General features: G+C 48.9%; 1 protein-coding gene and 1 pseudogene across 2 annotated transcripts in view; one reads left to right on the plus strand and one right to left on the minus strand.

Annotated features, from left to right (window-relative positions):
- Positions 1 to 5,873: 5,873 nt before the first annotated feature.
- Positions 5,874 to 8,402, minus strand: LOC308417691 (large ribosomal subunit protein eL8-like; annotated as a pseudogene). The gene is made up of 2 exons: positions 8,379 to 8,402; positions 5,874 to 6,693 (listed from the first exon to the last, which is right to left on the minus strand). The product of its transcript is annotated as a large ribosomal subunit protein eL8-like (transcript).
- A 5,859-nt stretch (positions 8,403 to 14,261) lies between these two features.
- LMO1 (LIM domain only 1) overlaps positions 14,262 to 26,036 on the plus strand; it is a 35,134-nt gene continuing 23,359 nt past the window's right edge. The window contains exon 1 of the mRNA XM_080913623.1: positions 14,262 to 14,408. Within this exon, the coding sequence (XP_080769749.1) occupies positions 14,387 to 14,408 (22 nt within the window). The 5' untranslated portion in view covers positions 14,262 to 14,386. The remainder of the gene's footprint in view (positions 14,409 to 26,036) is intronic.

Below are 26,036 nucleotides of genomic sequence, written 5' to 3' on the forward strand. Positions count from 1 at the left end.
TCCCACAACAAAAGCTCTTCGGTCTCCTGCAGGTCAACCTATATCTCTCCAAGGGTGAGGCTCATGAACAAACATTAGAATTTCTTGAAATAAGGAAGGAGCCAGGCAGAGGTGTATGTAGGGAGTTGTTATGTTAAGGTTCAGCCTTGGCTCCTGGCTGAGGCTGAATTTCTGTACCAGGTAAAGTTTAGGACGTTTCTTAGAACAGAATCTGAAAATTTCGAAATAAAGAGAAAATATCCAGATGATTTTATTAGTGGGGCATCAGGGTCAGCTTATTCCTTATGCAAAAGGATTTTTGATAGTGATGTCCCAAGCCACAGCGGTAGGAATTGGAGCTTTATTTGTCTTCTTTTTAGAGATTTAAGTCCAGAAGCAGGAGGATCAGGAGTTCGAGACCAGCTCCAGTTTCAGAGCAAGTTCGGGGATACATGAAACTGTCTTTATAAAAATCCAAATGGACAGGGCTGCTTCACAAGGTCACTCAAGAGCCCAGCATCCTTCTTCCATCTTCTTTCTCTGCATTTCTTACAGTGTTCTACTTATCTCCATGGGACACAAGATCCCAGCTGTGGGAAGAGGAGAGGACAGTAAGCCCTGGACAAGCAATTTTTTTTTTATGCATGGAGATGGAACTATACGATCTTTTCTGCTTACCCACGAGTCATTAACCTACCTCTGCCCTTTGAAAATGGGCTAAGTAGCCATGTGCAGGAGAAAGGGCAAGACCTGGGTCAGAGGTACTACTAGCAGGCAGGATTCCCCAGAAGGAGGCAATCAACCTTAGATCTGCAGAGAGAATGAGAATTGGGACATAGACTTTAGCCACTGTCACCAAGATGCATGCCCCTTAGTTGCCCTTTCTGGCTGACACTGAATCAGCAGCCTGTCCTCCAGGTGGATCCGTCGGCTTGGTTTGGGCATGTCTAGTGCAGGCTCTGAGTGGTAGCTGATCATGACCTCCAGCCCTAACAGGACTCAGATAGCTCTGTGACTCATCATAAGAGGTGGCCCAAATACAGGGACACAAAGCCTGACTTGGAGGGGCCCAGACAAGCCCTGGGTAGCACCAACGACAGAGAAATGTGGGCTTCTAGAATGATGGCTCTTTTCCCAAAATTTGTATCACTTAGGATTTGGCAGAGCCCCTCAGAAAGCTTGGGTGTTGGGTGAAAGGAATCCCTTTGGTCTCTTGCATCACGAGTCAGAGATAGGACAAGAAGACCCTACCAGAAACTAGGGAAGGAAGGAATAAGTTAGGTGGGTGTGCCTTGGAGCCTGCTGGCCCCACATACCGCAGCCCCTGCCTGCAGCACTGGGGAGGACTGTTTCTGAGATGTGAGTGCTGTTGGGACATGTGGCTGTAGCTTGGAGGGGACCACCTGTGTGTGGGTGTGTTCACTCTGGTGAGCTTGTCAGGCAAACGTCTGTTCTCCGGGAGTGAGTCACGGTGCTTACTCCATGGACCAGTCCATGGGAGTCTATGCAGCTCGTGGACCAGCTCTAGCCTCAGGAGCATTTGGCAACATCTGGCCTCTCAGACCCAGCCCAGGATCACTGGAGGGCTCCAGTCATCAATGGACAGGGTGGCAGGAACAAGAAAAGGCAACTTCTCATGGTGCAGAAGGGGAGTTTAGGGCAAGTCTCTACAGCATCAGGTGATGCAGGAGCTCAGTGGCTTGGTGTTTAGAGTCTCAGAGGTGACCGTTGGGGTTCCAGTGACCTTCGGTGAGAAGCTCTGAAGAATAGAAGCTACATGAATGCATCCATTTGAAGACTGGACATCACCTCAGCTTTTAAGAAGCCCATTAGCTCCCCCTCAGCAACTTAGAGACCTTGGTTGTAATCAATTCTCAGAACAAGCTAGTTGACTAGATACATCAAAGAGCAGTGGGGAATCAGTGGAGGGCAAAGGCGGCAATGCATGGAAGGCAAAGTCAAGTTCAGAATCTCGGACACAGTCGGACTGCAGAGCCCTCATCTGACCTCTCTGATCCATTGCTCCTCCAAGTCAGGGGCTCGGGAGAGATGCTGTGCATGCTTCTAGCTTAATAGTTTTCCTTTCATCTATTCTGGTCACACAAATGATTATACAAATAACGATGCAATTAACTAGATCATTGTGATAAGCACTGTGGAAAAATGGTTGTACCAGGGAGATCTACCTTAGTCTTGCAGAGACAGGCCACCCTGTTGTTAAATCCCAGACCTCAGGGGTGAGCAAGAGGTTGTCCAAATGAGGAGAAGAAGAAGTGCATTCCGGTCCAGAAATTTCTGCAAGCCTGGAGCTAGCCAGGCAGCGCTTCGAACAACCTGACACAGAGCAATAAATTGCATCATGGAAGGAAGGAGGGGGTGGCAGTGGTGGCGAGAACATGTCAGAAATCAAGTAGGACCTGCAGAGGTTAGGGGTGGGGGTTGCTTGCTCCAAAGTACAACAGGAAGCCACTACAGGTTTGAAGGTTGACAAATTCTGGTTTTAAAGTATCTCCTGGTCGTGTGCTGAGGTATAACCTCAAAGTGGCTCAAAGTGAATTCAAGGTGCCAATAGCAGGTCTTGCAGTCATGTGGGAGAAGTCATGGTCCCTGAACTAGGGCAGTAGCAGTGACCAGAATTAAGAGCGTCACGAAGCCCTTCTGACGGGCAGAGGGCACAGTTTAGTTGATAGAGTACATTCTCGAAGCCCTGGGTTCAGTCCTCAGGGTTGCATAAACTGGACACAGTCTCATCTGTCTGTAATTTCAGTACTCAGGAGGTGGAGGCAGGAGATCATTTAAGATTTAAGGATATCCTTGCTTACATAATGAATTTCAGACCAGTTCCAATCGTGCCTCAAAATACCCAAACAAAACAAAACAAAACAACAGAACATCTCAAATTGTTTTTAGTCAAAATGATAAATCTTCTAGCCGTTATAAATACAAATAATCTAAGCAGGCCTGTCTCCTCCATCTTTGATCTCTACCCCACTAAGGCCTCCAGTTTTGACAGTGTGGCCAGAGACTTCCGTCCTCTCTCATGTTTTCCCAATGGGACAATACTACCTATGAATAGGTAATACCTCTGAAAGCAACTACCCACTGTAAAACGTCACAGATTCAGTGACCCCATCATGGTTCAGTGGTAAGGGATACTCTACCACAGGATACTCTACCCCAAGGATAATGTTTTCAGGTTTTTGTTTGTGTTTTGAGTCATGGTTTTACTTTGTAGTCTGGCTACCCTGGAGCTCCCTTTGTAGCCAAGAATGACCTTGAATTCCTGATCAACCCCAACCTCTTTACCTCCCAAGTGTGGGATTACAGGAAGATTATACCACACCCAGACACGTTTGCCCCAGACTGTAAGAAATCATGCCAGATGCCTTATTCAGCAACAATGTTTTAGTAAACATGAACATTTTACTCTTTTACATTTTTCCCCAAAATTGATTAATTTGAATAATGAAAACTCACTTTATTTTAACTTGCATTTTCCCAGTGAAGAATGAGGATAAGGATTTGCCCGGCCTCTGAAACCCCCTGCTGTGAGAGACTCCTTTGTGCCCTGCTCAACTTTCTTTGGGGCTTTCCTCCATTGCGAATTGCAGAGTCTTTGTGTGGATGGCAATGTTTTTCTTTTATTCCCACAAGTTTGGCAAGTATTGTCTCGGAGAACTCCTTGTATTTTTCCTTTGTTTATGTTTACTGTTTGGCATGCAAGTCTTAAAATATCAGGTGCCTATGGTGGCAGCACATGCCTATAGTTCAAGAAATCTGGAGGCTCAGGCACTAGGATTGAGGGGTTCAAGGCCAACCTGAGCTTTACAGCAAAACTGTTTCCAAATTAAGTAACAACCAAAAATATGTGTAGGATGCTCTTCTTTCCCCTTTGTTAGTCTCAACAAATTATTTGTGCTTTTAATTTTTGAATTCATTTTTTTCTCTTAACTTTTTTTTTCAAAATGTTTTGTGTGTGTGTGTGTGTGTGTGTGTGTGTGTGTGTGTGTGTGTGTGTTTTATTCTTAAAGTATCTATATCACTTGAAACATAAGATTTTTATATTTCAGGGATCAGGAATCCCATATTTCTAAAGGTGGATGGAGCTAGGCATAACAATGCACGCTTGGGAGGCTAGGTGGCTAGGTAGGAGAATCAGTAGTTGGAGATTATCCTTGACTGGGCTGCTTGATACCTCCCCCAAAAAAAGAAGAAGAAGAAAGAAAGAAAGAAAGAAAGAAAGAAAGAAAGAAAGAAGAAAAGAGCAAAGATACAGTCATTTAGATACATAGTCATTTATTAGCACTGTGTTTGACACAAACTGAGATGTAACTCACATTTCTCATCATACCCCCACCCTTTTAAAGTACACACTTCACCGAGAGATGATCATCAGTCTGTTTTCAGATATTCCTGTGCCCTCAAAAGGGAACTTTCCATCTGTAGCTGTCACCCAGTCGTGACTCTCAGTCCCTGGCAACCACCAGCCTGACCTCCCGACACTGTCAACATCCCTGGGCATTTCGTAGAGATGGAATCATTCTTACGGTCTGTGTAACTATCTACCTTTCTTCATATCGTGTCTGTAGCATCCGCCCATCTTAGGGCATAGCTTTTTATGACCAAATAGCATTCATTTTTAGTTGACAGGTATTCGATTTCCCTCCATCTTCAGCCTTTTGTGAGGAACGCTGCCATATACATTACTGAGCAAAATTTTACACAGACACACATTGTCAGTGCCGGGAATATATGATGGAGTGAGATTGCTGGTCTGAGAGGTTCTGAATTCTTTGGAATTCTCCAGAGCTGTTCTCTATCCGTGTGTGAGTATTTGTCCTGCATATATGTAAGTACATGCAGTGCACACAGAAGCCTTGAGAAGGCATTGGATTCTCTGGAACTGCAGTTATAGAGAGTTGTGAGCCCCTATGTGAATGATGGGAACGTACCAGAGCTCCAACTCTTGACTGGTGGACCATCTCTCCAAATCCGATCTGAGTTTGAATCAAGGCTGAGATAGAAGGTCACTGGCTTTTGAGAGCATTTCCCTGATGACTGCTGAGGTTGAGACTTTTCAGGTATTTGTTGGTTTTATTATATATTTCTTCCTTGGAGACATCTTTGCAAATGACAACGTCATTGATTTTTTTCCCCCATCTAATGAGTTGACGTGAATGTTTTGTCATAGCTTAAATTTCTTTCTGTAACTGGATTCATGAATCAGCTCTCAGTTCTCTGACTGAGTCCACTCTTCTGACCTATACCATTAGATTATGGGTGGCTTTGTGCACGTTTATTACCTGATAATACAAGTTCCTTACACAGGTCTTCCTTAGATATGTTTTCACAACTAACCTCAGAAATGTATTCTTTTCAAATGCACTGCAAGTGAGGGCTGGCGTGATGGATCAGTAGGTAAAGTGCTTGATGCACAAGCATTAGGACCCGAGTTTGGATTCCAAGAGTCCGTATAAAAAAATCAAGTGCACTGGGAACACTGGGCATGTCCGTGATCCCAGCACTGGGGAGGCAAGGACTGGTGGGTCTTTGGAGCTTGCTGGCCTATTGGCCTGCTGTGTGGGTGAGCTCCAGGTTCAGTGAGAGTCGGTGTCTCAGAAAATAGGGTGGAGAGTGACTGAGGAAAAGACAAGATGTCAATCTTTGACCTGTGCGCGTGCACACACACACACACACACACATTCACACACCCATAGGATCATGTATACAGTACACACACACACATTCACACACCCATAGGATCATGTATACAGTACACACACACACACACACACACACACACACAAACACTAACATGAAATTTTTAGTTCTATAAGGCTTTTTTGGAAAATAATTTTGTAATTATGTTTATGTACAGAAAACTTAGTGTTCATTTAACCCAGTTTAGTGGCGAGTTCTTTAGCCTTTGCCTTTTCCAGCTTGGCAATGCGAACCACAGACTTAGGACCCAGGACGTTGCCTCCCCAGTGGCTGCAGATCTCATCATATCTGTCATTATAATTGGTCCTAATAGCTTCCACCAGCTTAGCCAGAGCACCCTTGTCTTCTGAGTTAACCTGCGTGAAGGCAACAGTGGTGCATGTCTTCCTGTGGACCAGGCACCCCAGCCTGGCCTTTCCCTTGATGATGCAGTAGGGCACCCCCATCTTTCCACACAGGGCAGGCAGAAAAACCACCAGCTCAACGGGGTCTACATCGTGGGCAATCACCACCAGCTGAGCCTTCTTGTTCTCCACCAAGGCGGCGACTTTATTGACTCCTGCTCGGAGGACAGGTGGTCTCTTAGTTGGGACCTTTGCCAGCAGCTTTCTTCTCAGCACGGGCCAGTAGCCTTGGCTTCTTCTCTTGCTTTGTCTCTGGCCCGTACTTGTGGACAAGCTTAAGCAGCTGGGTAGCTGTTTGCCTATCCAGGGCCTGGGTGAACTGGTTAATGGCAGGAGGTGCTTTGAGCCGCTTATAGAGTATGGCTCTTTGCGGCCACAGCCTGATGTAGCGTGGCCATTTGACGAAGCGTGTTAGATCTCTTTTGGGCTGGATGTCCTGCCCAATGCCAAGGTTCTTGGGCCTTTTCTCAAACAAAGGATTGACCACCTTTTTAGCCTCCTGCTTCTTGACGACGGCGGGGGCCGGGGCCACCTTCTTCCCCTTAGCCTTCTTTCCTTTGGGTATCTTGCTCGGCTGGGGGAGAGCTCTCTAAGTTTTGAATTGGAAATTGTAAAGAAAAAAAAATGGGTCAAATCTATTTAGTAATTTACGGAGGACTGGCTTTTCATACTCTTCTTTCCTCCTTACATTAAAAAAAAGATTTATTTATTTGTTTGTTTGTTTGTTTATTTATTTAAGATAAGAGTACTCTGTGTACCTGAGTGGGCAGAGTGGTCTGTGTGCAGTGCCAGGAGAGGGCATTAGCTACCTTTACAGATGGCTGTGAGCTACCACGTGGTTGCTGGGAATTGAACTCAGGACCTCTGGAAGAACAGCCAGTGCTCTCAACCACTGAATCATCTCACCAGTCCACCCCTCCCCCTTTTTTTCTTCCTCATGTGTGGCTATGACTTTTATATGCTTAGACCTTGTCATACACCTTTAATATTATCTTGTCACTTTCTCCAAAAAAAGACCTTTACATTTGTCACGGGGGTTCTTGTTTGTAAACCATTCCTAGATATTTGATCGCTTTGTCACAAATAATCTATCTCTTTATTTCTTTTCGTATTTTACATTTGCATTTGGAAAAGCCTACAGATTTCTGCTTACTTGTGTGTTTAGTGCCTTCTCCATTAGTGAATTAATTAGAGTAGCTTTTAAGCTAAATTTTATTGGATTTTCTTGGTCTTCAATGACGTAACTTGTAAATAAACATATTTCGTCTTTTTTTAAAGCCTGCTATTTATTCTCATTAGTTCATGTTCTGTGGTAGAGAACTTACCCAACACATACGAGTCCCTGAGTTTGAACCCTGGCATTGCATAACAAAGTAGTTTTCTTTGATTTCTTATCACTAAACATTTGTTAGCAACACATGCTGAATATGGTGATTCTTGGCTTTTGTTTTGGCTATTTTGAGACAGACCCTACGGTGCCCAGGCTGGCCCCAGACTATTTATGTAGCCAAGGTTAGCCTTGAACTTCTGATACTCCCACCTCCATCTCTCTAGTGCTGGGATGAGAGGCATGTAGCAGAATGCTGGATCTGATTTCTTTTGACATCTGTTTCCTTTAGTTGCTGATGTGGGTATTCATGTAGGTAGATTTTCTGATGCTGACTCAGGTTTGTAGTGTTACAATAAACCTGCCTCTTTTATAGTGTGCTATTATGTTGGTATTTTCCCATCTCCAGTTGGTTAATATCTTATTTCAGACTTTATACTCCTATTAAGCTGTTCTGCGATTTCCCCCCCTTCCCTTTAAAAATCAATCTTTATAAGGTTAGGGAATTAAGAAATTGCTAGCTCATAAAACAAACCAGGAAGCTCTCCAACTTTTTATATTGCCTGGGATGGTTTAAATAGCATTAAATTGGGCTTTAAAAGTGTGTAAAACTTGCCGTAATATAATCTTTGCTTTGAGCTTTAAAATGTTTTAATTGTGATTGTGTGTGTTTGTGTGTTTGTGTGTGTGTGTGCGTGTTCACTGCCCTTATACCCACTGGGTATACAGGTTGGTCATTCATATTTATATTGTTGTGCAACTAATCTTTTTGTCTTGAAAGTCAGATATGATATGCCTATTAAAAACAGCTGTACACTGTTCCCTCCTCCCAGCCCCTGACAGAATTATTCTGCTTCTATATATCTGCGTGCACCAGCCACCCCATGCTCTCCGTACTGTAATGCCAACCAGTTTTCACCTTCTTGTACCCTGCTTATTTCACTAACCGTCACATCCTCACGGTCATCCATGTTGTAACACATTCCTTCTTCTTAAGGTTGACTAGCTTACCCAACTGTATGGATTTATCATACCTAGTTCACCCACTTAACTCTCGATGGACTCTGGGATTGCTTCCACCTTTTTGACTGTTGTAAACAAACGCTGCTGAGGAAAGTTACTTTCAGTTGTCTGGGGGTTGTGGTGGTTCAAATATGTTTGGCCCATGGGAAGTAGCACTATTAGGAGGTGTGGCCTAGTTGGAGCAAGTGTGACCTTATTGCAGGAAGTGGGTCACTGTGCAGGTGGGCCTGGAGGTTTCCTACGCTCAGGCTCAGCCCAGTGTGGCAGTCAGTCCCCTCCTGGCTGCCTTGGATCAAGATGTAGAACTTTCCACTCCTTCAGCACCATGTCTGTTTGGATGCTGCCATGTTTCCCACCATGATGATAATGGACTGAACCTCTGAAACTGTAAGCCAGATCCAATTAAATGTTGTCCTTATAAGAGCTGCCTTGGTCCTGGGGTCTCTTCACAGCACTAAAACCCAAACTATGACAGGGGTGTATATCCAAAAGTGGAGTTGCTGGAGCGCATGGAATATCGCTGTTTGAATGACACAGTGTAGAGTTCCTTTTAAGTCTCTTCTGTCTATTGATTGAATGTGGATTTTGATTTCTGTGTTTGGCTTTTGTAATTTTCTATGTTGCTTGACATCATTTATCTAGCTGTTCACTTTGACTGTTACAGGTCAATACAGACAGCTCTTACCACCCTCAAGCCTGTTTGGTACCTAGTGATGCTCTCTCTCCTCATACCTGTCTCATTCTCTTGTTCTCTTGATCTTCTGTTTGTATCTAACACTGCACATTTTTCCTTTATGTCTTCGTCAAGTTTGCTTATTTTTTAAAAAGAATATTTTATACAAAGTATACTTGGTTTCTAATTTTTTTTCTTAACTATTATTTTAATTGTTAAAAATAACTTTCCAACTTGATTAACTTCACTGATTACCTTCTGGTTTTCATGGATTTACTCGCACTTTTTCTTTTATAAAATATTTAATTGCATTTGTTGCCGGCAGTGGAGGGAAGTGCATGCTTTGGTGCATGTGTAGAGGCCAGAGTCACTCTGAACCAGGCAATGGACTCAGGTCCTCGGGCTTGGAAGCTAACACCTTGACTAGCTGACTTATGTGGAAGGCTTTTGTCTGTCTTTTTTCTAATTTCTTATGTATATAGAGCTTTCATTTTAAGTCTTTCCCCCTCTGTTTCCTATTTTCTTTGTGATATTAAAAGCATTTAAGGGTCTAGATTTCCCCTCTGACTACAACTGTTTCTCACAGGTTCTGCATGGGTACGCTGTTGCATTTCCATTATTAGACAATTTCTATTTTGGGTTTGATCTTATTTCTGATTCAGAAGTAACTGCAGAGTGTATGCCTTCATTTTCGAGCCGTTTATGCCGTTAGCCTTGGAGTTTGCTTTGTTTGACATTAATATTGCTGTTCCTACTCCCTCTCTGCTTTCATTTGCTTGCATAGATTTTTACGCCCCTTGCTTTATTTTCGGCCTTTTTTTTTTTTTTTTTGCCACCTTGTTTTGGGAGAATTTCTTGTAAACAGCATTTGGCTGTATTTTATTTTTTAACTTACTCAGACAATCTGTTTTTCAGTAGGGAAATGCACGTTGCTCACTCTCTTCTCTGTAACATACAGATACAGGCAGCTCCATTGCCACCGGGAGCAGTGGGCAGTGGGCCTGCTCTCTTGCTATTGTTCTGGTCCATGCTTATAGACAGCACCTTTCCCCTCGTGCCTGTTATGCAAGTAAAGCAGATTGGAACATAAAGACATATAAATGCCAAGAACCAGTTGTACACAGTGACAATCATTTACCCCAGAGTCTGTTGCTCCAGTTCTCCTTTTCAGAACAGTCTCCTCCACAGTGCACACGACGTTTAAAAATGCTTATGTGCACAGCTCAAGTCCCCTCTGGACACCACTAGATTTCAAGTTTCAGAGAGTAAGTTCCTAATCGTCCAAGGGCTGAGAGGTAGGGCTGATGGGCCAGGAGGATTGATGTTTCCCTGCAGTTCGAGCAGCCAGTGCCACCACGATGCTACCCCTTCCTTCTCTTTTCTACCTTGGCCCTGCAAAGTGACACCTTAGCTATAGGGACAGCTGTATTATGAGGGGTTTACAAAGCAACATGACAGTCCCTAGTAACCCAATTTCTTATTTTTACCACTGTCCCTTTCTCAGCCTAGCAGCACCTCCGAAACCATTTCTTCCACCAGGCGAGGCCCTTGAAGCCTGATCTAGTACGTTGCCTCTCCTCATTGCTATGGGAACCTCAGCTGTTACTGCAGGTCCACTAAAATCACAGTCCCGGCTGTGAACTAAGTTCAGAATCTTTCGTCAGGATTCAGGGCCCCACACAAATAGGAGATTGGGCTGGCTATGTGTGTCATCAACATGCAGTGTTAGTTGGCATTCTGTAGTATTTGGGTCTTTTTCTGTGTCTCTGTCTCTCTCTCTTCCCTCTCAGCTGCCCCCTTAAGGTTCATACAGGCTCTTTCCAGAGTCAAGGTGGCTGTGAAGAGGCCAGGGCTTCATGCAGAGGCCCCTATGCTAGCCCATGTGGTATTTTGTATAAATTATCAAAAGATATATTTTCTTGGAGTAGGTGAAGCCTACGCCAGGCAGAGTTTCAGATCCCAATTGCCCCCATTCACCAGGTGTCCAAGTATAAAGACTAGCTAGTATCAGTTTTAGGCAGTGGCCCTGCCTGATCACAGAGAGTACACATAAGAGAGTCTTACATGTTGGGCCTGTAGAATAAATACACTGCTGGGCTCTGGTCCCAGTCTATCCCCGTGACATCCTGGGAAAACTTAGCATTCTGCCTCTGAGACTCCATTTTGAAATATGCAGCTCAAAATATCAGAACCGCGAGCTGAACTCTGACCTCAGGGTTGACCTCATCCCCCACGTCTCCAGACTCAGGCACAAATCATTCAACCTTGGTGTACACAGCCGCTTGTGGGAATGTAGAGAAAGGTGCCTTTGCAGGACTGTGAGAATCAGGGAGGAGCCTTTGTGGAGAGGGATCTGTCTGAAGAGTCACCAAGGCAGGAGTGTAAGTAGATGGCACCATATAGGTTTACCTGCTGACACACATGGGGAGCCTGAGCAGGGCCTGGAATTGAAGTCCAAGCCTAAGGACCCGAGCTCTAGGAATCAGAGACAGAATCCCTGGGGTTCACTGGCCAGCCAGTCTAGTCTAATTGTGGAGACTTTGTGTTAGTGCAGGTGGACAGCGCTCTTGGGGATGACATCTGTCTTCCTTAGGGTTTTGTTGCTGTGAAGAGGCACCATGATCACAGTAACTCTTATAAAGGAAGACATTTAATTGAGGCTGGCTTACGGTTTTAGAGGTTCAGTCTACTGTAGTCATGGGACCGTGCAGGCAGACACAGTAAGTGCTGGAGAAGGAGCTGAGGGTTCTGCATCTTGATTCTCAGGCAGCAGGAGTGACTGAGAGCCACACTGAATGTAGCTTGAGCATATGAGACCTCAAAGTCCACCCTCATAGCGGCACACTTTCTCCAATAAAGCCACACCTACTCGCATATAGCCACACCCCCTAATGGTGCTACTCCCTGTGGGGGCAAGCATTCAAATACATGAGTCCTACTCAAACCATCACAATGTCTGAGACTGTCCTCTGGTCTTCAGATGTGTGTGCCCACTGACATACACACTGCACCTGCACACACTCACTCACACACCTGCAGGTGTGCACACCAACACACAGGAACACACATATGCATGAGGAAAGATTGTTTAAAAATTTAAATCACATTTATTTAGTTAGTTGGTAGAGCAGAGAACACAGGCCATGGAGGTCAAAGGACCGGCAACAAGAGTTCATTTTCTTCTTCAGCCATATGGGTCCCCAGGATCCAACTCCAGTTGCCAGGCTTGGCTGCAAATGTCTTAACTTGCTGAGCCAACTCTCTATGCACTACCCCCCCTCGCACCCCAAGATCATCAGAGCCGGAAAGGCACAAGGTAACAAACATTTGGCATCAGGAAGATGATAATTTGGAACTGTTTAGGACGGAGAGAGAAAGGAATTGGCAAACCTGCCATGCCATGGGGTATACCCAGGGGCTCAGCACTACCCAGTATCTAAGCAGCCAATTTGGAGGCACCCTCTGAACAGCCTTCTTTTCATCACTAAATTGAACATAATTTGTGCAATAATTTCAGAAACTTTCCCAGAGACTTTGAGAGCATGTGTAAGGATGGGGGGAGGGGGACCCGTGTGACTCTCCCTATTTTCCCCCACCCCTCCATCAGAATGTGTTTTGATAAGTGGGAGCTTGAGCACAGCATAAGGGCTACTAAGCCCCGCCCCCTCCACCAATTAAATTTTTTAAGCCTCCATGGAAGGAGTGAATATTAGTTTCCTGATTTATAAAAAGCCAAATGGATTAAGCTCATTCATTGCCCGAGGAAACAAAAAGGAAATCTTCAATACCTCTGTGCACATTGAGAACTCGAACAATACCAGTCTTTGGAAAGCAGAAACCTAATTTGGGGGAATCAATTACCCTCTGTGTCCCTGCCTCTGTGGGCTCTCTCCCTGGCTCCCTCAATAGAGATTTCCTGGGAGGTAAAATGTAGAGTTGGTCCATCTCTAAGCTCCAGCTTAGAGACCAGAGGAAAACTAGGATAGGGTGGGTAGAGTTGCCCCAGTGTGAAGCATATGTGTGTGGGGTGGGGGCTTTTATGTCACATAGAAGATCGAGGGTAGTGTTACTGGGTGGGAAGAGGGAAGGAGTAAGAGGTGAGGTGGGGTGGGAGCTCAGGGTGCATGTGGCAAAGCTCAGTGCAGGAGAGCAGGTGACTGGGGTAGATATTGTGGACTAGACTGGCTCCAGCTTCACCCACTCCATTCTCGCTGCCCCCTGCCATCCCCAAACCCCCACCCCCGCCTGGTTTCTCTTTTGTAGTCTGTGTTTCCCCCGTTTGTAGCTGCAGTCGCAGGGGTATAATGAAAAAGGAAGAGGTAGTATGGCAGGGAGTCACATTCCCAAAGTCATAAGCAGAAGCACTCTGCATTCCTGTGCTGGGTCCCCAACCTTAGTCTATAGTCCCAGACCCAAAGCCACACCTAGCTCAACTCAAACAGGGAGTTGGAGTCCCACACTCACACCAGAATGTTCTTCGGTGGAAAACTGCACACCCTCACACGCGATGGCACGAATACCACCCTCTCCACTGGTCATAAGCTGTCCCAGCGGCCCACCGCCCCACACATCCCTCACTCAGGCATGCGGTCACACAGGCACACACACATGCACAGAGTCCCTCACATGCACACACTCTGGCTGTGCTTTTGTGTTTTGTCAGAATTAATGAGAAAAGTTCCCGTGCCCTGCGGGTAATTAGTGTCCTTGGAGTTAAATAAGCTAATGGCGGGCACCTCTGGCCCAAGCAATTATGTTTGTGTATTGAATAATTGATTCAAAGGGGGGGAAGGGCCGCTAATCAGATCTGAGCATAATGAATTGATTTAATTAACAGGGGAGTCTGAGGGGCCCTGGGAAATGCAAGCTGCACTCTGGTGAGAGCGAGCGCAGCAGACTGCAAGAGGGAACCCGAGAGTGCGGCTGCGGCGGCTGCTTCGGCCCCGGGCTCCGGCCCTAGCTCGGGTTCAGGCTCCCGCTTGGCTCGGGCCGGGTCCCAGCTGCTCAGCCCACGCGGCCGCGGCCCCGCCCGGCGCCCGCCCCCGAACGCGCCGCGCCCTCGCTCGCTCCTCCCGCGCGCCCTGCCCGCCCGCGGCGCTGCGCTCCGGGCGCCGCTCCGTCCGCCCTCGTCGGCGGCCGCGGGGCGCGGGGCCCACGCGCGACCGCGGAAAGCAGCGCAGGCGCCCCTTTGGCGACAGTCCGAGCCGCCAAGTCCCTCTGCATCCTCCGCCAGCACCCGGCTGGAGCCGCCTGGGGACTATGGTTTTGGACCAAGAGGACGGTAGGTGCCGGGGGACACTTGGGAAACAGCGCCGGCTCTGCCGAGGCTACCTCCATCTCCGCGACAGAGGCCCAGGCACCGGTCTCGACCGCTGCTTGGAGCCGGTTGGCGGCTTCCCGGAAGCTCGGAAGCTGGACCTGTGCCCTGTGTCTGTGAGGGTGTGTGTCGAGGGTGCCAGGCTCTGCGCCGCCCCGTGTTCCTCGCGGGATGAGGAAGTCTCCCCCCCTCACCCCCGCCCCGCGTGCATCCTGGAGCCTGTTATCTGGGCACACTGCAGCCAGGAACTTTCTCGTTCCTGCCCCACTGGAGGCATCCAGAGCTTACAGAGACAGGTGGGAGTGTGGGCTTCCCGCTTGTGATTGTACCCACCACCAGCCACTCTTTGGGCCTCCTTGAGTATTTTCATTTTTCCCTACCACGGTGTGAAAGGGACCCCCAGGGGGTGCTCAGAGAACTTGGCGGGTGTATGTATTCTAAGTAGCTTTGGTCCTTGGGTTCTCTCAGCCTTGCACCTGGGGTCTGGGACTTTAGGGCCTACTTAGTGGGTGGCATTATCTTGGCCCCCTGCAGGGCTGGAAGGTGGCCTGACATCAGCTCACCCAGACTACTTTAGTGAGTGTCCTGCTGATTAGGATAGATGGGTGGACTAGCCAAGGGAAGTTTGGGGTCTTTGGAGTCTCCTGTTACCAGATCTCCGGTGATCTGTTTGAATTAGGAATCTCATTTTTGGCCAGTGGGTTGTGGGGTGTGGGTGTGGGTGGGGTGAGGGACTCGGGATAGTTGAGAGAGAGCCCAAGCTGGTCTGCATCTTATTCCTTTTCTTAAGGAGCCCCCATCCCAAGACTGCTGTAAACTTTGGGCCTCATAAAATATAAATCTACCCTTAGGTCTAACTGTTCCCTCCCCTGTCCCCCACACCTGCAATGTAGGTATCTCGAGAAGTCACCTTGGTGCCATCCTCAGGGCTGAGGACAGTGGGACAGTCATGCCTAGAGTATGACATAGTACGATAGGAGACTCAGAAATTTAGAGCTGTGAGTTGCTAATCACTAGGAAGAGGGTCTGTCTGTCTGTCTGGTCTCCTCTTTGGTCCCATTAATTACCTGTCTTATCCTACCATATCCCCTTTGGTGACCAATTGTCCTGGCTTTTCCGGGGCATTCTGTTTTAGCATAGAAAGTCTGGTAACATAAAAAGTTTTGGGGCCGATCTGGGTCCTCCCAAACCAGCTATTTAGGGGCTCTTGTACAGGGATGGGCTGGCTTTCCTGGAGGGGCAGGGTAGATTTGTGCAGATTTGGCTTAGGCCTTTCTAAAGCCTAACAGTTTATGACTGCAGTTCCTGAGGAGTCCTCTCTAGGCTCTCTAGAATCCCAAAGAGGGAGTTTGCCGACAGTGTACTTCTCCTCTATAAGCTGGTTGCAAATTCCTGCGCACTAGCTGCTTTTGCGTGTGTAGGGAAGAAGCAGGGCATCAGAACTTGGCCAGCAGGCCTCCTGGTGGCACTGGCTTACTCTGTCCTATAACTGCCAAATGTGCACAGGGAAAGGGTCCTTGTCACCCTGAATGCTTTCCTGGACGGTGTGTAACCCCATCTTGGAGATAACTTTGCTGTGCTGGGACTTAAGAGCCTTCAGGCTCCGACACGTTGGCCGGCCTCTGAAGAGTTCTGGATGATCTAGTCGGCCTGGGCCCTTAGGCATCAAGTAAAACTGTCCCCCACCCCTAATGCAGGAACCCTTGTTTTTGGGGATGTTCCTGACAGCCACAAAGATGAACTGCTGGGGCCTGTTCAGAAATGTGCAAGGCAGCTAGCTAGAGACCAGGAGCCATCCCCATTCTCTTCCGAGGAACTCCGGGGACTGATCAACTGGTGTCCCCTGCTTTGAAGGGCATTTTTGAACACTCTTGTTGTGTTGTGTTGAGAGAGCTGGCTCACCACCTGTGGGATGCGTGGGGCTAAAACTGCCTCTTCCAGCCCCAGGGCATCTTAGGATTCCACTCAGACATCGTTGGCATGTCCCAGGTCCTGGAAGCAGACCAGGACTCAGAGGACAGGAGGGTGGGGGCCACCTGTGAGTTTAAGATAGGCCACCTACAGGTGAAGCTCACATCTGGCTCCTTCCTAAGCCGCCTGACACTTGCTGGGCATCAAGGCCACTTTTTTCTGGGTTCTCCTTTCAGAACGAATTGGGGGACCTTGCTCATAGCCAGGGTGTAGAGGCAGCCACCTGTAGGGACAAGCAACCTTCACACACAGCACCCTACCTGCTTCTGTAGCTTACTGCCTTATACCTCAGAGCTCGGGGAGCAGGAGTCCTGACCCCCCCCAAAGGAATTTTGGCCAAGGGGCTGCCCATTGGGTACCTTGGAATTTGGCATGAGCGGAGGTTCAGACAAGAGAGTGGGAATGTGGTTTAAGCTGATGAGTCCTGACTCGTAGGTCAGGGTCAAGACCCCAAAGCAAGACGTAGACCTCTGGAGATCAGGAGCGAGACTACAGACCTTATGACTCCAGATAACCCAGAGACAAATCTTCAAGACACTGCCTTTGCCAGGCTCCGCACTTGCTACATTGGTTGGCCCTGGGTCAGAGCAGGGGGGGCTACACCAGCTGGTGGAAGGGGGGGTGGCAGCAACAATGAAGCTTCCTCTCCCACCTTGAGGGCACAGCTCTGGCTGCAGTGACAGGGGAGAGATCAAGCTTGCAGTCCTGAGGGACAGGGAGCCTGAGCAAAACGATATATTTAACATCAAATATACTCAAGGACTATTAAGATTAAGTATTCAAGATGAAGGGGAAAGCGAAACCCTCTGAGCTGCGGATGAGGCATCTCATTAGAAACAGCTGCTCTTCGGTTTCCTCAAAGCCTGACTTCCCAGCCTAGGAGTGAGGATGGGCTGTGCTCCCCACCCCATCCTCCTGTAAAGTGTGTGGGGGGGGGGGCAGGATGGAAAGGGCGGAGCTTGCCTTTTGGTCTCCTGTGTGTGAAATAGAGCCTCACCCCACATTGGCTGGAGCACCCGTTATCCTTCTGGGGCACCTTTAGAGCCAGAACAGATGTGACTAGTTCAGAAGCAGGGAAAGTGAGCTGGGAGTGTGCCTTTAATCCCGGCACTTGGGAACTTGGGAAGCAGATGTAGGCGATTCTTTGTGAGTTCAAGGCCAGCCTGGTCTACAGGGTGAATTCCAGGACAGCTAGGGCTGCACAGAGAAACCTTGTTTCAAAAATAAGACAAAACAAAACCAACCAAAACAAAAACCCCAAAACAACCCCCCCAAAAAATGAAGAAAGAGAAGCGACTTTTCAGTCTGCTATTTGTTAATTGGCAACAAAAGGATGGGCTCCCAGCTGATAGCTCCCCTGGAGCCTCAGTTTCCCACACCTGGCCAGAATCAAGTCCTCAGTAACTGCCAGGACCAAGCTCCTCCCATGTCTGCTGGAGCCCTTCTTGAGCTGAACGTCATCAACTCCACTCCCATTTTGGAGCTCTAGAATATCTGGGATGAGGGTGGGGCACCCTTGGGGGTTTAAAGGCAGGTGGCCTTCCTGGAGTAGGCAGCCTGGACAGGGTTTCTCAGGGAAGCAGAGTCTAAGAGGAAAGGCACTGGACCTGTCTTTCTTCCTGCTGTGTGAGCAAGGGTTGTCAGCTCCACAACAGAATCTTTTCTGCTACACCCAGTCCCTTAGAATAGTGTGTGGTACATAGTAAGTGCTCAGTAAATATTTGCAGAAGGGGAGAAAACGTCTTCAAACAATTATGTCTTTTCAGAGAGAAGCTGAAACAGGATTCCCCCTCTGCACAGAATCAGGATGTTGATGGGTGGTGGGAATGAGGCCAGCATACTGACAGGGACAGTCACTGTAGGATTCACAGGAATTTTGTGCTCTGCAGAGGAATTAACTTTGCCTAACAACTATAGAATCGACTAGAAGCCCTAGGCAGAGCTGGTAAAGAGAAGTCGTGATTAGAGAAATAGCCTTCCTATGAGGAAAGAGAAAGCAAGGTTGAAGGGCTTGGGACAGGCAGGGTCCACCAGACACCCGAGATCAGGAAGAAACCCTGGTACCCAAGCGAAGTCATTCACCGAGCTGGAGCGCAGAGGACTCCAGGTGGCGCTGCAGAGCCGGGCAACCGCGCGTCTCCACTCCCCATTAACCCGGCAGGGAGGGGGGCCTCGGGAAATGTGTGCATTTATTCAGTAGCAGGAGTGCAAACCTCATACATTGAGGGAGAAAGGCAGCGGGAGTCGGCCGCCGAGATTCCCCCATCTCTTTGAATATAATTTCAGATTGAGATTCAGATTAAATCCGAGGGGAAAACACTTTATGAGGCTGAAAGCTGTGTCGTTGCCAGAGCCAGGGTTATGAGCTATCAAATGCAATTACATTAAGACAGATTATACTGGGCAAATTGAGCCATTTAGAAGGTGAGAATCAAAGAAACGGCTCTGATCCTCTCTTCCCCCTTCTCTCTCCCTCTCCCTCTCTTTCTCTCTAAATTGCAGTTCGTAGTTCCTTGCAATTCTGAGGCACAAAAGTAGGTGAGACTGCTTTTGTATCTGCGAAGTGCTTCACTCCTGACTGTAATTCTAGCTGAGTGCAATCTAGGTTAAGAGCCGGACAAGCGGGTAATTAGAGCCCGCTTGCTGCCGGAGCACCGGCCGCCCAGCCGAAACGCGCCCGGAGTCGGCGCCTTTTTCCCGGCCGAGCCGAGCAGCGGCTGGACACGGAGCTCCCGAGATGATGGTGCTGGACAAGGAGGACGGTAGGTGGCGGGCAGGGGTCCCGACGCCCCCAACGCCTTCACCGCGGCGCGTGGGATGCCACGCACCGGGACTCAGGGACACAGACACGGGGCCACGCCGGGTTGTGGAGCCAGCCCGCGGCCCGGGGCCGGAGGACAGACTCGGGTCGGGTGGGCGAGCTCCTGGCTTCGCGCCCCCTAGGTCTCCGGGTGTCCGGACTGGCGGGCGGGGCGAGGCGATTCGCCGCGGGGCGGCGTGGAGGTTCAGAGTGCCCTCTGGTCTCTGCGCCCTGGCGCTTGGCGCGGAGCGTTTGGTCTCTGCGGCTGCTCCTCGCTCACCGCTCACCGCAGCCATCACCCCCGCGACCGCCGCGTAACCCGAGAGGCGCTGAGTGCCCAGCAAATCAGCAGCTTCAAGGGAGAAAGGAACTAGAGAGCTTGGGGGCGAGCGAGAGCGCGGGAGGACTGCGAAAAGCCGGGATGCAAACCCAAGAGGGGAAGGCCAACTGGGTCGGGGGGGGGGGGCTGCCCACAAGCATGACTTGGTGAGGGGGATGTCTCCTGGGATGGCCTCTATTTCATGTCCCCTTGAATGTAAAGGCGGGAGTTTGTGCCTGGGGAATTGTCCCGCCATGGGCCAGTAGCACTCCAGAGGGAGTGGTTTGAGGGTGGTATGGTCAAGAGGGCTTCGGAGCTGAGAGGTCACATGACTGTGGACCACTAGCAGGTGGTCTCATAGACCCTGAAGTCTTTTTGGCTGGGAGTGCCTTGCAGTCAGTGGGGATCCCAATTGTCTGGAAGGTAAAATAGAACCTGTGTCTGTCCTGTGACCTAAGACAGGCACCAAGTCTAGGGGGTGGCGGTCCCCCGGATGCCTTGGGTCCTCTGTGTGTTCTGTAGGTGCTGAAGGGAAAGGTGGGCAAGATGGTTGGCAAGCCCACTGTTAGTACCATTTGGGTGGGGACTGGAAAGGCTAGGAGTAATGGGACATCCCCAGAAAACCTCCATTGGGTTTGTGCCTTCTGTCCACTGAGGTGTGGTTGCCATGACTACTGCTGGAAACTAAAAGTTAAGTGACTTGTTCAAGGTCATATCGCCATACCGCTGTTCAGTTGATTGCTGTCTCATCCAACTGTCCCAGACTAACTGTTCCTTCTGAGGTATAGGCAGAGATGGCCTTTAAAATGTCCAGCCTGGGTAGATGTATGCAGGGGAGACATCAGGCTGCTAAGTCTCCAAAGGCAGGTGCTCAGCATGAGTGAAGGAAGAGATAAAAAGAGGGGATCTAGATGATTAGGGGCTGGCTGGAGGACAACAGCATCTTCTTACAATCCCCTCTATTCACAGACCCTGGAGCTCCAGGAGGAGGCCATCAGAATGGCTGTTTTATATATAGGCTGCAAGGAGAAGTAGTCCGGGTCAGGTCAGCCAGGGAGAGCCCTCAGTTTGACTGTTCTCATCAGTAACTCTTTATCCCGTCTTACTTCAGATCAGTCGTGACCAGCTACAGAGTTCCCTCTTGGTTGTCTACAGGGACTGTCACTGTGAGAAGCATGTGGGAAGCAGGGTGCACCTTTAACCAAAGTTATTCCTTATGCTCAGCTTCTCAAGTTTAAGCCAAGAAGACCTGAGTTTTGTATGAGGGTGCCCTCAGTCTAGGAAGACTAACTGTATCTTGGCAAGATGGCATTTCCGCCTCTGCCCAGGGTCTGCCCTAGAGTGGTTCTAGCTCTGGGGGTAATGCTAAAGGGACTGGATGTCCAGAGACCTTCAGTCTTGCTGTGTGACTGGATATCTTGGGCACATGATTCCTGTGACCCCCCCCCCCCCACTACAGAATGGAGCTCAGGAGACCACTTCACCTCCTACTTGTACAAATAATATGGTGGCCCTTCGCCATTGGTACTGCTGGTCTCTGGGGTCCATGACAACATAAGGAAAGCGGGTAGGCTGGGTTCCCGGAGGTGGTATCTTCACTGGGGAGTGAAGAAAAGCTGTGGATACACTCACTAGCCTCTCCACACCTACTGCCTAACTTCACACACACTTCTGCCCTCCCAGGATGTAACCACCAGAACTGTATGGCAGATGTGGTGCCCTGGGCCCTAGGGGTGTGCTCCTCTGCTGCACAGAGCACCCATTGTCTGGCAGCAGCAGGCCCTCAGGACTCCTATTAGTCTCCAAAACACCCTTTTTGTACCCGGCAGCATCTGGTTGAGAGAGGCTGGGCTCCTCTGGTTGAAGTCGGGTCTGCCAGCTGCAGAGGACCAAAGCCCTCCCTCTGCTGGGCTGCAGGGCTTTCATGTTGCACTTCTGAAAGATAATAAAATATCAATCGTTTTGCCCTAGCAACGGGTTTAAGAGACTTTCTGAAGTATTGAATCCTCAGGAAAAAAATTTTTTTTTTTTTTTTTTTTTGCTTTTAAGCACAGTGCATTATTAATAAAGTGACCCATTAGGTCAAGCAGTGAAGGGTCATCACAGAGACAGAAAGATCTGCCTTGCAAATGGTTAAACTTCGGGTTTTAAGATTAATTGCTTTCATTTGGATGCTTGCTCTTGGCCTAGCAATCGCCACTTTACTGGAACTCGGGCTTTCCAAATGCTGTGGGTCTCCCTGTCAGCAAAAGGGGTGGTGAGCTCCTCCAACTCTCCTGGAAAAGTAGCCCTTCCCCCTGGCACCTGCAGCCTGGGCTGGCACCAGACTACGGACTTTGAGTGTGGACAGGGGAGACAGATGTCCCAGGGGAGCAAAGAAACTCCTGCCCTGAACCCTGCAAATCAAATTTGACCTTCACTGATGGAGAAGAGCCCCCGCCCCCCCTGAGTGGAGACCAGACTGAAGAGTAAGAATTGAGCTGTGGGGGCCTGGGCCAGAGAGGATGCTGAGGGCACCCAGCTGGGAGTGCCAGCAGGTTCCCAAATGCATGCTGGAGCAGGGCTGGTCTGGGTCTAACTGGCCACTGTACAAGCCCAGCAGGATGGCTCCGGTGACCACAGGAAGCAGCAGGCACATTGTGGAACTAAACAGCAGACAGGATTCCCAGAGCATTTTTTAATAAGTTAAAGAAATGCTTAAGGAGAGGTGTAGCTGGGTTGGGGAGGACCAGACAGCAGAGTCTTCAATTGTTAATGACTGCTAGGAACACGGCCTCCGCAGCGTTTTGTCTGTCTGTGAAGTTGCTGCCAGCAAGACCTCTTGGTCTGTCACATCATGCCTTAGACCTTGGAGAGTAGTGTGGCCTTGGCCTTCCTGGCCCTGGCAGAGACCCTACCCCATTGGGGGAAAGACAGCCCAGTGGGTACTACAGCCTGCTAAAGGCTAGTAAGGGCCTGGCATGGATGGGGGGGGTGTGCTCCTGGCACTCACCTAGTGCCTGTCAGGAGGGCTTCATCCACACCTGCCATAACCAGCTTCAGCAGCCCCCACTCTCTGCTGGGAGGGAGGTATTACACATCCTGAGCCAGCAGGACAGGACAGTCACTGCCCCTTCCTGCGCAAACTCAGCCAGCCTGAGAGTCTGTAAAGATGAGGCTCCCCCACCCCTCCTGGAACACTGAGCAAAGAGGCAGGTGTTCAGCTCAGCTCCCCTGCTCTCCCATTCATTTGCCCACACAGAGGACTAAGGGGGATGGGGGACAGGGAAACAACATAAATTGGTCTGTCGTCCAGAATCCATGTCTCACTAATGTACCCAGATTAACTCAACTGTAAATTGTCTCCTCGGATGGCAGTGTCTTGCTAAAAGTTTCCCATATGATTCATGATTTGGATTGCTTTTAACGGCTATTGGCTAAGCAAGCCGGTGACTGTACAAGGTGATGCAATTGGCATTAGCGAGGGGAGGCACGGGAGCGTGTAATGCAGTCAATACTGCATTAACTACTGATGCCCAATTACAGGGAGCCTTTCAGGAGCATTAAGACCAAGGGAAGCTGAGATCACTAGCTGCTGCTCGCCTAAAAGCTTCACCCTTTGCGTGCCGGGGCTCCGTGCTGGCATGGCCACCTGCTTGGCCTCTGTGGCTATGGGCGCTGCCTGTCCTCCTCTTTCTAACCATTCCTCACAGACATACTTTTAGTGCATGGAAATATGCCGGGGTCTGCCTCTCACCTCTTCTGAGAATGCGTTTCCTCCCTCATGCCCTCTCCCAAAGGAATCAGACCCGGTTACAGTCCAGTGCCACCACCTTCTTTAAAGAGCCCCTCAGCATTTGTGAACAAGACTTAGACGTGGTTTTCGTCGGTCTCTCAGAAGGGCGATCACTGGTGAACATCGGTGGCAGAGCCTCTGTGGTCCTGGGAGAGAGGCTCATGAGATTCAGCCTCCTCTGGGCTGCAAGCTCAAGGCAGCATGTGTTGGGAAATGACTGTGGCTGCATGGTTAGTCCCTCTTTCAATAGAAGACAAAGCTGTGGTGATAGAAATGGGGAAAGTGGTACCCATGAATGCCTTGGGCCATGCTGGAGTTCTAAGCAAATGTCAGTTCAAAGATCTGATGTCCCCCTCCTCCCCCCGAACGGTGCCCCACACATGGCAAACCTGTCTCTTCCTCTATGTACAAAGGAGTCAAACTTTTTGCTCAGATCAAGTACTCCAGGTTCCCAGGGATCCCAGTACATTCTGATGAAGGTATTCAACAGACCGAGGGTTGGTTAGGACAGATGATGGGGCGTTACGCAAGGTCATTAGACCAGCTGCAACCTCTGCCATTCTGCTGAGCTCTGATAGGGCACTGTCTGCACTGTAGGCCGTCTTCTGTCCAATGTTGAGGCTGCTTTTCCTCCATACCTTCTCACCTCTACAATGAGAACAGCTCCATCTGCCTAGATTGTCACCAGATTAAATGAGGGACTGTCAGTGTACACGCTCCACCAACAGAAAACTCCCTGCCCCCCGCTCAGTTTCAGTACAGTCCGAAACAAGGCGTGGGCCTGGTCCAGTGGCATGTTCATTAATGAGAACTGGACCCTCCCTACAAACTGCCTTTATTTTTTACTGGTGTCTGGATCCTCAAGAGAAGTGTCACCATGGGAAAAGCCTTCAAGAATACTCTTCCATTTATATGGGGGCGGGGCATAGACTAGGGGTCAGAGAAAGCGAAAGGTTATATGGAGGGATAGAACCCAGAGCTCCAGCGTCTTTCTGGTTTCCACGTCCAGCCAATGTGCCACTGTTCTGGTCCCAAGTCATGATGAATTTGGGAGCAGACCCTCAGATGGACTGGGTATCCAGGTCATAGCCCTAGGCAAGTTATAGACCTCCCAGGCTACTGTTCTCAGATGTAAGGCCTCCTAGAAGGTGCCAATGGCACACATCTGTCCTGGATTTTTTGAGCTGAGAAGTCCCACATGTGTGTATGACAGAGCCTATCCTTCCTTCCTGACTATCTGAGTTTCATGGAGATCAGTTACACTGAGGCATGCAGGAATCCTCCTAGCACCAGACTTACTAGTTCTTTCAAAAATGAGGCCTCAAGATACAACCGTAACATAATGGCACCTTGGAATGGTTGCAGAAGCTGACTTTGTGCATTGCTTCCAACTCTGAGCTCAGTAACATGACATCAACAGCTTGGAATGGACCACAGTGCACATAGCTGTACTCGGGAAGCAGGTCCTTTTCCTGGAGTGCCGATGGCTGGGCTTCTCCGCACATGTCTAGGTTACATGTCAGTGGGATTTTGAACCTACCCTTTTCTGCTGCCACCATCTTCTGTCCCATGTACCATCTGTCTCCTGGTGCTTATTACAGTCAGAGAGAGCTGACCTCTGTCACCCTGGCATTCATTCTGCCTAAGGCTGACTGACTACCACCCCAACCATTGCATACACACTGACATGTTCCATGTAGTTCCAGTGTTTGCCTCCATCCCTTTGCTCCTGTTGTTCTCCTTGCCCCACACACCATTCCATGTGCTTGGCCATGCTCCGAGGCAGCATCCACCTATCAACAAGCTTGTCTCATTGCTTGGCTTGTGCTTATGTTCTAAGGGAGGAGCCCACTGGGACTGATACAGCCAGAGACAAATAAAAGCAGGTGGTGAGAGCACTAGTCAGGCTGAGCCAGGTTTCAGGGACAGATGCCCAGTGTGATGGCCTACTGGGTGACATCACTAGCCCCTTCCTCTCACCCCTTCCTCTAGGAATCAGCTGGGTTTTACTGAGGGATCTGATGATTTCAGTACAGTCTAGCATGGTTCAGAAGACCTGAGCTGTGGTCCTAGTGACTTCAGATAACTTACTGGGTATCAGTTTTCTTGTCTCTACTGAACTGTACCTGGTATCTACTGTCCACAGATACAATACACCAGGAAGCCTCATGCCTGTGGGAACAAGTCCTCTCTGCAATGTGATTTTCTTGGCTTTTCTTGGTCCTTAGGTAGCATAAACATATAGCAGCTCTCATTTCATTGAACCCTAAACACTAGGCATTGCCCAGTGCATATGTATCAGTGATTGCTACATAGCCAACCAAAATTGAGCAGCTTGAAACAGTAAGCACTTGTGTGCCTTACAGATTGTTGGGTTGGAGATTTAGGCTGGGTTTGTCTGGGACATTTTTTCTGGTCTCGGCTGGGCTCACTCAAACCTGGAGGTTGGCTGCTCAGTTAGTTGCTGGGGTAACAGGACTCAGGACCCTCACCATCTAGCCATGTCACCTGGCTAGTTATCATGACAGAGATGGATATAGAAAGAATGGATACATACCTAGCTTTCTTGAGGCCACTGTTTGGCATGGGGATAGTGTCCTCTTATGACACATTCCACTGGCAAAAACAAATCACAATTATCCCGGTGTGAAGAGGTTGGGAAACAGGTTCTACTCTTGAAGGTAGGAGGCTGCAGCTTATGTCAAGAAGGATGTTGCAGCAAAGAGG

This window comes from Micromys minutus, assembly GCF_963924665.1.
Source record: "Micromys minutus genome assembly, chromosome: 2".
In the NCBI taxonomy this organism is placed as follows: domain Eukaryota; kingdom Metazoa; phylum Chordata; class Mammalia; order Rodentia; family Muridae; genus Micromys; species Micromys minutus.